The 13,263-nt window shown below is 32.5% G+C and overlaps 1 protein-coding gene across 2 annotated transcripts in view; it reads right to left on the minus strand.

Annotated features, from left to right (window-relative positions):
• CSMD3 (CUB and Sushi multiple domains 3) overlaps window positions 1-13,263 on the minus strand; it is a 512,773-nt gene that overhangs the window by 174,230 nt on the left and 325,280 nt on the right. For both annotated transcript variants that reach the window (XM_052703606.1, XM_052703607.1), the window contains 3 exons: window positions 4,901-5,017; window positions 2,855-3,070; window positions 2,059-2,247 (listed from right to left, as the gene is read on the minus strand). In XM_052703606.1, the coding sequence (XP_052559566.1) occupies window positions 2,059-2,247; window positions 2,855-3,070; window positions 4,901-5,017 (522 nt within the window). The remainder of the gene's footprint in view (window positions 1-2,058; window positions 2,248-2,854; window positions 3,071-4,900; window positions 5,018-13,263) is intronic.

A 13,263-nucleotide genomic window follows, 5' to 3' on the forward strand; every position in this document is an offset into this window, starting at 1 on the left:
AGTTTCAATTATAGCTTGTAGGTGCAAAATGACTGTAATTTCACTTGAGGTAACCCTTTCCCATTTCAGATAGATGAGTCAAAAGGCACAAGATTTATGGTATTAAGTTCATCAAACAATTCTGCTCCTGTCAAAACTGTAATTCAAAATTACAGCAGTGAACCAACTGTTCAGGCATTTTTAACTGATATTCAAGAAACGTGTTGTTCTCTGTTAAAAATAAGGAAAAGGTTCATATTAATAAAATGTATTAATCTGATTGTACTTTTCTTAATATAGAGAGAGAACGAATACTTTAAGATGCTTGGAACACATCATGTATGATCTTAGCCATCACAGTACTAGAAAATAAAAGAAATTTAGTAACAGTCCTCAAGTCATCAAGGATTTCCTTTGCTTTGAGAGCAATCATATAGTGTTCAGTTAAATCATTACAGTTCCTGGGAGCATGAACTGTATTTAATAACAGTAGCTTCTTTAGTACGAGGAGAAAATGGTTGAATATGTTATTCTAATGGAGACTTTTATTTTCAAAGATAAGGACAAAATACATTAACTGAAAAATAATTCACGCGTTGTGTTTCAGATTTTCTCTTTTTTTCCCCCAAGCACACAGACACAAACGTTATTTCCACATCATAAAAACTAAATAGTAATTCTTTTCATTTTTTTTTCTGCACAAATTCTTTCTTACTGATAATTTATCAATTCATTTTCAATATATTAACATTTCCAGATGAATATTCACTTAAAAAGACAACAACAACAATAACAAAAACAGCCCTGTTTCTACAACTGTGCATGCATTCATTATTATTCCTCTGTTTAAAAAATCATCATCTACACAAAAGTAACTTTTATTTATGCACTACAGGGCTCAGCTTCTAAACCATCTCTTCTATATGCTATATATATGCTGCTTATGTGTACATCAAATTGGTTCAGAAGGTGAGGATTGGGGAGTAATGTCTCTTCTGCTAATAAAAATTGGCAGAGCAGAAGTGACTCCATATTCTTGCCTCTTCTGAAATGCATCACCCACAGCCTTGCTGTGCTCACATCCACTGTCTCCAGAAACACTCAGCAAACGGGTGCAATTTTTTTCTGCATAGGCACACCTTTGCTTCATACCCTTTTACATGTCAGAGGCCATTTTATCACACTACTCCTCTGCTGCCATCTGTTGCACAGCAACAAAATGTAACTAAATATCGGTGGGAAGGTTCAGCCACATAGCACTAACATCTGCCTCTGACATCACAGGCCAATGTAATAAATTAGGAAGCATTAGTTTTGGAGTAGCCCTCATAGATTGAAACATTTCAATACTGTAAACGTTCTGTCATAAGTAAAAAAAAAAAAAAAATAGGCAAATAACTATCTTACATTTTAGAGTTATTGTGTTTGGAGTTTTTTGTTTTAAAACATTCTCCATAGAACTGAAACTCAAGATCTTTAAGAAGAATTCAGCTAAGACAATTTTAGCAGTTAAAATTTAAATTTCCAGTCAGTGCTACATACATGGATTATTTCTGAGGTGAGAGTGTTAGGAACTATTGTTTCCTCTGAGTTATCTTTGTTTTTGTTTCAAATCAGAATGATCATTCTTTTAATATATTTTACTCTAACTTACCTGAGAAGTCTATGTAGACTTCTTTCCTATGCATGAACCTAATTGTATGAAATATACCTGGTCTAAGAGATCTAATCACATGTATAAATTTTTGTGTAAACTGGAAATTTACACTGACAAATAAGAGCCAATTATTAGACACTGAATAGATAAATATTGACTTAATTTTATACACAGTTTTCCTAGACAATTTATCAAAATAAGAATATGCACTGAGTCTTTAATTTGTAATGCTGTGATGTTCACTGATAGCACTAATTACATAAAGGAAAAAAAAAGAAAGAAATATGACTAAGATGATATGGAACATATGAAAGTACCTTTCAAATTAATAGGTGTATTACCATGCTTTTCCATGCTGTATATCTGCAAATCCATGGACAGTGACTACACATACAAGCAAATGAAAGCAGCTGACCACGTACCCACACACCTTGGCAGAGGTGCACTCCATACTCGTCGGCCACCACCAAGACAGATAATCTCTGAAGTTCCTTCTAAACGATATCCAGATGAACAGGAGTATGTCAGAGTATCTCCCACTCCAAAATTAAATCCTACTCTGTTACCAAATTGAGGGATTCCTGGATCTTCACAAGGTTCAAGATTATACTCTGAAAATAAGAGAGCAAGTCAGCTTGTAAGAGCGAAAACTACTTGTGTTTTCTATCAGACTTTTTTATAACCTCACAATCTAGTAAATTCTGTATATTTCCACCTGACCTTTAGTACAGATTTCAGTTTTAAAAACAAAATGAATGCACGAGTGCTACACTGGCCATTTTACTTCATTTAAAAGTTACAATAATGAATGAATGCAAATTTTTCAGATGCATAACCCAAAATGATTTTTAGAGCCTTATACATTTCCCATACATGTAGAATGAATGAAAACAAAGGTATAGAATAAGAGCCTAAATGACTGACTCTTGGGCTCATGTGGAATTTCACTAACTGAAATTAGACCAGTTCTGTTTCTTCCCCTTGCTTACTAATGTTTCTTAGAGTTTACTGTTATCTTATTTATCATATAGAATAAACATGCCTACAAAGATATGGAGATTTTTTTTTAATAAAAACTTCCGTGCTTTAGAAACAAAATATGCCATGATTCAGTATATTCATTTATCAACATTACTTCAGTTTTAAACATCTTTTATAGATTTTTATTTATTTATTTATTTATTTATCAGGAAGAAGACATTCCAAGTATCCGCTTACCAGAAAAAGAAATGTTAAATCCTTCATATGATATCGAAAAATCTGATATAAAGCGCAACTGGGCTCTGAAATTCCCGTAGAGACCAGCATTGATTGGTGAAGGAAGCTCTGAGCCTGTCAGACGTGCTAATGGCTGTGTGAAACTGCCATTCTCTGTTATTAGTAAGTAGTCATGATGATCTTCCAGATGAAAGGTGTAAAAGGTGAACTGCACACCTATTAGAAAAAGCAGAATTAATTTACATATCATTCTGACAACATACATGTAATTAAGACACTGATTAAATTCATGCATTTCATTATGAAACAAGGTTCATAATAGGAAGGTATTCCACTATTGTCCACATGTGTAGAAATAAGGTCAGGAAAGCCAAAAAATTATTTTCTTTTTAATAAGGGAAATATTTAAATTCTTGACTAAAGACACAAGTTCATAACTCTGTAATGTCATTTCTCAATATTACAATATGAGCAATGAGAGAGGGGTAAATTAGTTGTTCTATTAGTTAACTGCCTAAAATATACTATTGACACTCCACTAACTTCACTTCAGTATACATTAAATTACACACCACCTACAAACAAAATACAAGAATTAATGTCAAGATTGATGCTTAATTTCATCTTCAGGAATAGTATCAATGTTCCATTATTTTGGTTCACAAAATGAAATAGAAAAAAAATAATTTCAATTTTTTAATGAACACCCTACAATCTTAACACTAGTCCACAAGTATATGAATGAGAAATCATCCCAGACTTCGGCAACTATAACATATTAAAATTGTAAAACGAAAACATATAAATGTATGCTGCCAATAATATTATTGAAGACAGTATTTGTGCACGTAGAAACAGCATTTCTTAGCAATACAACATATACAGATACTCACTTGCTATTCAGTAGTAGTAATATGAAGTTGTAACACAAAAATGTGTTTTTAAAAAATATTGTGTGGTGACATGTTACATACAATTTCTTGGTAGTCTGACAATAAACTGCTATATTTTGTAAAAGGAAATAGTCTAAAGAAAATATTATATATAAAAATAAATTGTACCGTTAGTCAGTAGCTAATACAAGATACTCCAGGACGTTATGAAGTAAAAATTATATTAAACATGAAATGGAATGGAAAATAATATTCCCACAACAAAGCTTCTCTCCTCCATTTTAAAATTACCTGCTTATTTGTAAGTGATTATTTTGTAATCACTTTTTGTAAGTGGTAATTATCTAACAATTAGGCCATCTAACACTGATATATACCTTCAACAAATAACTAACCTTCTTTTTAAAAGCTTCTGTTTCTCATTAGTTCTTTAGTTATTAGTTCTCTGTAATCACTCTAAATGTTCTCTTAAGTGGTTGTATTTATCTTTTTTCTCCAATTAAAAACATTTCTAAACCATATTATTCCTTGAATCCATAGATGTATAATGAGCTATCATTTACATGCTGCCACCCTCAAAAACTATCTCAGTAAACTGAAACCATTAATTCTCTTCAAAATAGAAAGATTTTCCTTTCCAGCATTTCCTTGTAGACAATTAGTCAGAATGTAAAACTTTGCATGATAAGAGATATATTTCAAACCTTTCCCCTCTCATTATTTTCACCTCTTCTTATGCCATAACATGAATAACATACTCAATTCTTCATTTCAAATTCTTCTATTGATTAGAAGTCTAAATACCAAGGGCTACTTCTGGCTAATATTTCTCTAAGCTAAGGCACTTCCATGAACATAAAAAAAAACATTCATCTTCTTTCATCTTTATGGATTAATGTACACACATCCAACTGTCTGTTATTCGAACTGTAATAATTCAGGGACTTATTGTTCTGCAAAAAGCATTAGGCTCTCCTTAAACCTCGTACACATCTAGAATCCTAGGAATTACTAGAATCAAATAAATTAAAAGAAATCAGCAGTAAAATTTGTAGTTCCCTGTGGCTAACCAAAATCTATAATTTGCATGTGTAGCATAGAATATCAACTTCTATATATTAAAAATAAAAAACAAAAAAACTGACATATTTACCTTTACCATGGGTAACATCCACAGTCCATGTACAGTTCAGTGAATTTGGATAAAGTTCTGGATAACCAGGGGATAAAATTGTCCCACTAGGTCCTCTAACATCTCCACCACATAAGGCTAGAAATAATAACAATAATGTTAATAAAATAAGATTTACAGATGAGAAAAAAAGAAAGAAAACAATCTTTTTAAAAGTTCTTGATTTAAAACTACTTAAAGATAGCTGGTCAAATGATTCAGCAATCCCACATACAAATATAATCCTTCTTACACTATACGAATGAAAATAAAATCAATGAAGAGTTAACACACTTTTTAATACTCATTAAGAAAATAAAACTTGGGTTTCCTTAGCTGTTTTTTCCACAATTTCCTGTGAGTCTGTAAAACTCAGAAGTTCAGTAGGAAAGCAAAAGATAACATGCCAAACAATAACACTTTAGCCAGGAGCTAAGGTGGACGCCAGGGAATGATTTGGAGAGAATATCCAGAATGTACTCTGCCTTACAGTGCACCTAATCATACATTACTTTCAAGAAAACATGTGTTTTTAATGCATTTCAATAATACTGTAGAATTAATATTTTTTTTTAGTAAAAGTCCATGAATTTTCAGAATGTGGTTATTAGGCTACTACTTTGCAAATCAGCTGTTTTTAAAGCCATACACGTTTAAAAAGAGCTTTCTTATAGAGCAGAAATGAAAATTGGATGTTGTTACTATACACTTCATTGTATATTCCAGGATACATTAAGAATGTGGAAACATGTAAATATAACTTCTTGATCTTCATTGTCTTAAATGGAGACAGAAGACAGAAACAAACACCACCACCCAGAGCCTAAGATTAGTGGGAACCCTGCTCCATTTATGAGAAAAAGATTATCAAAATAATCTTTCTTCTTGAAAATCATTAAATAGCATAACAAAAATCATTTACACAGAACTCTTTCTTCACATGTATTAGTAGCTGTATTTATATGTACTTCAGAACTATTAATCACTTTATCAGGAAATCAATATTTCTTTCAGCTTGTTCAAGTTAAAGAGCTCGAAGCGAATCATCGAAGCTCCTCTGAGATATTGTAATAGCAATGCAGTTGCATAATTAACTCACCTTTTTGTATTGATGTAGTGTTGTTTTTGTGGTTTTTTTTTTTTCTCCTATGTGTTCTTTTATGTCAGTTTGGAATGTTTAGGATGATAACTGAACAATAGTTGTTATAGCGATAAAGGTTTCTATTAATTATATTCTCTATAATATTTCTTCCTACTTGTATTCACATTGGATGAAAATAAATAATTAAATAACATCCAGTTTTGCCTAACTAAATTCATTTGGTAGTTATAGTTAATGTACCTGTCAAACACAAAGTAGTTAATCTTGGTAGTCTCATAATTTCTTTCTGTTCACCATTTTCCTTGTCAACATTCTAGTCTTTCTGGTCAAGTGGTATGCTGGAAAGCTGGAGATTCAGTACCACTTGGAATAGAATATTTCAGAAACACTATATACTGTTTCTGTATATAATAATTATATATTTCTATAATACTGAATCTTATCTTATTTGCCATAGGGAAATGATGTCCTAACGCATTCACTTTCTTCCTCAGTTCTATAATGAAGAGTGAGGTAACAACTGTCCGTTGATAAGACATTAGGAAAATAGAATCAGGGCTATTGACAGCACATTATTGCAGATTCTAGAGATTTACTTTGTAAATACTTTAGGTCAGTGCCATCTAATAAGAAAATGCAATTATTTTTTATAATCATGGGATACAGTCCAAATAAATAATGTATTTTACAGTAGTTGTTTGGGAAGCCTTTCAAGAGAGCAAGTGGTGAAAAAATGTCTATGGCATTCACACTAACTATATGAAGGTTAGCAGATGGCAAACAATGGCATCAAGGGGCCAGCACGTTACAGAACAATGCCAAGTTGACAGATCTGAAATACAAAATGTGCACTGGTCCTGATAAGATGTCAAACATTCAAAACATATAATATCACTACTAGTGTGTGATTCTTTCAGAATGCAAAGGAAAACAGAAAAAGATTAAAATAAAAACAACAGAATAAACTCCACACATTTTTTCAGTTCCTACAAGGAATATTCTTTTTACTTTGATTATACAGAGGTGGAGGATAGGTCTAAAAGTAGAATGAATAAATAACCAGCACTAGAATAAGTAGTGCACTAGCAATAGTTCTAATATGGAAAATGGAGTACATGAAACATGTTCCTCTTATACTTTATGATGTTATGAACACAGCAATTAATTTCTTTGTTATGCAAGAAGAACAGCTGAACTGAGAGATCTAAACCTTTTTTTTTTATTATTTTTTTCCACTACTGTTTTGTCAGAAGGACAAAGTAAAAAATAATAAGAAATAAAATGAACAAAAATTACAAGTGACTATGTAACACCTGAATGTAACCTGAATGTATAGTATAAAGCACCTCTACAACAATGTGGTGATCAGACATTATGTGACATGTTACAAAGTAGCTTTTGGATATCTGTGATTGAAGATAAAAATTTAAGAGTGGAATTCAGTAGTAGTAGTAATGTCATTTAAGTTAAATAAGATTTTTACAGCATTGGATTTTATAGTTGAAGACCATCTTTTGTTGTAAGGAAAAATACTGCATTCCCTTTGCTCAGCAACATAATCATTCACAATGAAAAGAAGCAACAAGGAAGTCTACAAGGAAAATAGCCCTTTATTCTTTGGCCCTAAGAATTTTAAAAACTTTATTAAACTTATATGTAATTGTCTCAGTAAGAGGCCACGTTTCATCCCTGAAATACACCATAGTATCCAATACTGTCATTCATAAAATTGTTTCATTTTCATTTCAGATCATTTTTCATTATAATATAAAATTATTATGGAAAATCACTCTTCCAATGCCAGAAATAGATTAAGTGTGGTTGTGGTTCATTTTTACCTAGTTCTTCCTATAACTTTCACTATGTTCATTTCTTTCTTTGGGACTCACTTTGGAGTGCTGGCAAAGCACAACAGCATTTCTGGCTTTAATTGTTTCACTTAAATGAGCCAAATTTTTCAATGAAATTCTTAACAGATATACATTATATGTCACTATGTTCAAGGTATTACCAATTGTAAGTATTGATCTGTCTTGTCACTGTTGCTGCGATACACAAACATATTGCTAAGACATTTCACACTCAATTATGGAAGTAGTTAATAAGCAAGGAAGATGACATTTTCATTCATATAATTCTTTTATCAGTTTTTTGTTTTGTTTTGCATCTGTCTGTCCTATTTTTTAAATATTTATGTTTGCTGCAGAAATCAGTCTGCATAATCTGTCCCTGCAAAGGTCAGTCTGTATAAAAGTTCATCACTTTTTTATAGAAGAACATCTCATCCCTTCAGTTTTGTATTTTATGACATTAAATGAAATTCAGCATCCACTAATTATGTTCTCTGTCATCTGGGGTCTTCAAGTAAGTTTTATAACTTACTTAGAATTAATTTATTTAGATATAACTGAAGTCTGCTTCAGAACCAATAGGGGTATAATAATAATATGAAGATATTGAATGTGAGGAAAAGGGAAGTCACCATATCCAAGAGAGACAGAAGAATATAAAGAGAATGTATTGGTTATTTTATGAGAAGCAAGAGAATATAATATACATTATATATAAATACTTGTTTCCATGTATTTCAGCATGGTTTTTGAAAACAATACAGAAAGAAAAAAAAGAATTAAATCACTGTCTCTTTTCTAACTAAAATTATATCACCTACCAATATTGAAAAGCCAACATACTGTGCTCATTAGCAGTTGTATAAAGAAAGAGAAAATACATATAAGAAAAACATGTCTGCGAAAAAAGAAAAAATAAAGAAAGATCTAACTGTTGATCTAACTGTTCTTTTCAGTTAGATCAACTTGATGCAAATACAAGTAAGTGAAAATGATTTATTTTACATTGTGATGAGGTAGGTCAAAACACACATTTCTAATTGATTAATAATAATTATTAGTTTTACAAATGGTTTCAAGCATCAGCAAGGAAGACTAGTAACATACTAGAACTACAAAATGAAAAAATAAGCTTACTGATATATAGATATGTTTGTACGTATATAAACCTATATGTGAGTATACCTGCACAGAAGTCCCATTACATTCCATCATTTAATTGACTCTAACTTCCAACTAAAATCTAATTCTAACATGATTTTCACTTACTAAATAATTTTATTATATAACATAGTAAAAAAATTGAAATAGTGTTACAATTTGAATCATGTACTGTGCTTCATGCAATTTAATAGTATTTCACATTTTACTTTCAAGTAATTTAACAGTAATTTAAACACACAGCTTCCATATTTACAGCAAATTTAGTATGTCTTAACATGGGATGGAGGCAAGGAGTAACAATAAAATAGTATACTTGTTGAATGATTATTAACAGTTTCCTGAAAGAAACCTGGACTTGAGCTACATTGCAAAAGAGAATAGCAAAATTGAATCTAAATAATTTGTAACAAAAGTTGTTATATTATCTTATTTAAATCTAAAACAAAACAGGACATATTAGTACTTTTCAATTCTAGATTCTACCACACTGAATATCTGCAGGGCTTTTTTTGTTGTTTCTTCAGGTTTCATTTCAAAGTTTCGAAAAAAGGTATCGTTTCTGTTTTAGAAATGTATTAACAGAAATAATGTAACACCTCTTCCAGAACTTCTGGGTAGGTTCCTCATGGTACCACACAACTCATATTTACTGCTTTATTTGGACATCTACATTCAATAAATGTATTAAATGTCTTCCATCTTATTATATTTATTTATTTATTTATTTATTTAATTTTTTTTGCTGATGTTCCCTACTAATTTTCTTAAGTAAATTCTCATCAAGTAGAATGCTAATATTTATTCCTAATTCAAATACACAGTAAGAATTATTAAGTACTCAATTTCATGTTATTGTGAAAGGAATGGAAATCACTTTACACATAATTAAGTACTTATACTTTTACTACAATTATCTTATCATGTTTAATGGGATTAATACAATACTTCATATATTGTTAAAATAAGTTTCCTCACAAATATTCAAAATTTAAAATCAAATTTCTGTCACAATATTCCAACAGAAAATACATGATAAGACATTTGTCAACTAAGTACTGGGAAGAGACTACAATAAAAAATTCAAGGAGATCCATACAGATAGGTACTCAGTAAATCATATGTAAATTATGTTAATGTAAAACACGTAGTATTTTTTCTAAGCAAAGCTCAAAAACAGCTTTTTTTTTCTTAAGCACAATAATTTTAACAAGTGTTCTTTGAGAATATGGGTTATATTTCTTTGCATGTTTCTTTTCTTAAGTATTGTGCCCATCTTTATGGTAAATAAGTCAAACTACATTTTCATATGAAATACTGAAAAATAAGTAAATGTACACAGTAGTAGAGATCTTTGTCTAGTCCAGGTGAATTAAAAAAAAAAAAAAAAAAAAAAAAAAAAAGCTATGAGGCTTGAGACATGAGACAAGAAGGGAAACAAAGGCAAAATGGTGATGTAGGCCTACATTGTTATTTTTCTGAAAAGACATAAAAAAGCTATCTTGCCAATCCAAAAATTGGCAATATTTCATATAAAATACTGTTAAAGCATTTTACTAAAAGTCTAAAAATTACTAAATTGTTAATGGTTGGTTAAATATAACTATTACTCCTCATTCTTCAAAGAAACTTTGGTTTTCTGGTTGAATTTTAACACAGACTTGTTCTCCTGAAAACTGAAAATAATTCAACTACTGAATTAAGAGACTCAACTAGACCACAGCTATAACTGTTCTGCAGTCCTGTATGTGAGAAGCTGAATATATATTCCTTGAACATTTGCCTTTAAAAAATGAGCAGAAGTAGATCATAGAATCATAGAATACTTTGAGTTGGAGGGGACACGTAAGGATCATCAAGTCGAGTATACTGATCAACTCAGAATCAGAGAATCACAGGTTGGAAGGGACCTCAAGAAATCAAGTCCAATTCCTCTGCTAAAGCAGGTACCCTGCAATAGGTCTCACAGGTAGGCATCCAGATGGGTCTTGAATATCTCCACAGAAGGAGATTCCACAACTTCTCTGGGCAACCCCTTCCAATGCTCTGTCACCCATACCATAAAGATCATCTTCTGTATGGAACTTCCTGTGTTCAAGTTTTAGGCCATTACATTGCACTGCATTATATTAGACTCCATTAAATTACACTACTGAGAAGATCCTGGCCTTATCCATTTGTCTCCCACCTCCCTATAGATATTTAATAACATTATAAGATCTCCTCTCGGTCTTCTTTTCCCAAGGCTAAACAGACCCAGATTACTCAGCCTTCCCTAATACAGGACATGCTCCATACCCTCTGTCATCTTTGTGGTCATCTGCTGGACTCCTTCTAGAAAATCCTTGTCTTTGTTGAACTGGGGAACTCAGAACTGGACACAGTTTTCTAAGTGTGGCCTCAACAGGGCAGAGAAGAGGAGGAGTATCATCTCCCTCTATCTGCTGACCGTGCTCTTTTTAATGCACCCAGGACACCATTGCACTTCTTGGCTAAAAGGGCACACTGCTGGCTCATGGCCAACCTGTCGTCCACTAGGACCCCCACGTCCTTATCCACGTCCTTATCTGCTCCTCTCCAGCAAGTCAGCCCCTAATCTGTATGTATATATGCAGTTATTCCCCTCCAGGTGCAAGATTCAACACTTATCCCTGTTAAACCTCAGCAGGTTCCACCCTGCTGAACTTTCTAGTCTGCCCAGGCCTCGTTGAATGGTAGCACAAACTCCAGGTATGTCAGCCAGTCCTCCCAGCTTTGTATCATCAGCAAACTTGCTGAGGGTGGGCTCTGTCCATTCACTCAGGTTGTTGATGAAGATGTGGAATATGACTAGATCCAGTACCAGCCCCTGGGGAAAACTACTAGTTACAGACCTCTGACCAGACAGCGCCACTGACTCAGGCCCAACAAAAATTAAACAGTATATCTAAGAACATTGTCCAAATGCTTCATGAACTCTGTGCAGTGATCACTGCACTGGGAATCTTACTCCAGTCCCTGACCACCCTCCTCCTGGTGAAGAACCTGTTACTAACATTCAACCTTATTCGTCTCTGACACAGCTTCATGATGTTCCCTTGAATCTATTACTGTCATCAGGGAGCAAAGATCAGCACCTGCCTCTTCACTCTCCCCTTGAGGAAGTTGTGGACTGACATGAGGCCACCCCTTAGCCTTCTCTAGTCTAAACAAACAAAGTTACCTCATCCTCTGCTGCTCAGTCTTGTCCCCTAGAAACTTCAATCTTAGTGGACATCATTTGAACAGTTTTATTTCCTTATGGATACTGCTATTGTAAAAAATGGTATATTTAGAGAATACTATTATTATTACTTTTTTAGAAGTGCTTTGCTGTTATGTATGTATATATGTGATTGTGTATGTGGATGTGTATGTTTACACACACAAAGCAATGCAAAATGGTACACAGAGTAATAGTGTGCATGCCTTGTCTACACAGATTCACATAAAAATCCAAATGAAGGAAATGAACAATGAACTCTTTCATGTGCATCAATCATCCATATATGAACTATTTATACAGCTTGCAGTAATGACACACTTGTCTCCTGAGGTCAGTCTTTATTGATGGAGACAACCAGTTTGTTTGCTTATTTTTAAACTATTAGTCTCAGCATACTCTAAATGTTTCTGAAGATAATGAAGTGTGACTTCTCCAGTAAGTTTTTTGTTATGCTTATCTGTGTAATATCCAAACACCTCATGTAAAAATGAATTTACAGTCCTACAAAAATTAGAATCGTAGTTAATGCAATTTCATACTCTGAGGAAAAATAGATTCTAAAGTCATTTTTTTTCCTTTTCTATATGCTTCTCCTTGAAAACACTTTTTATTCATGAGTTGTCGTGTTTTGTCCGAACAATTATTGCTACAAGATGTAATCACACACACACACACACATATATATACAATAAAAAAGCAATTATAAAAAAGAACCTAGTTATCCAGAAACTGTTGCAGTAATTAAGTGAATGAGCAGGAACAGTGATCAATGTGTTTATTAGTGGCACGATTAATACAAAGACATCCTCTCAGTTTATGCAAGGAACAGTCCATTGAGCAAATGCCCTATTTTCCCCAGGAGGTGCAAGGACTCTGGATCCTATTTAAAAAACATGCCACTTGAGAAGAAATTCAGCAATAAAACTGAGTTCAACCATGAATTGATTAAATGTACTAGAATAAATGGACTCAGTCCTGCCTTTAGAAC

This window comes from Tympanuchus pallidicinctus, unplaced genomic scaffold (assembly GCF_026119805.1).
Source record: "Tympanuchus pallidicinctus isolate F22 unplaced genomic scaffold, pur_lepc_1.0 scaffold5, whole genome shotgun sequence".
In the NCBI taxonomy this organism is placed as follows: domain Eukaryota; kingdom Metazoa; phylum Chordata; class Aves; order Galliformes; family Phasianidae; genus Tympanuchus; species Tympanuchus pallidicinctus.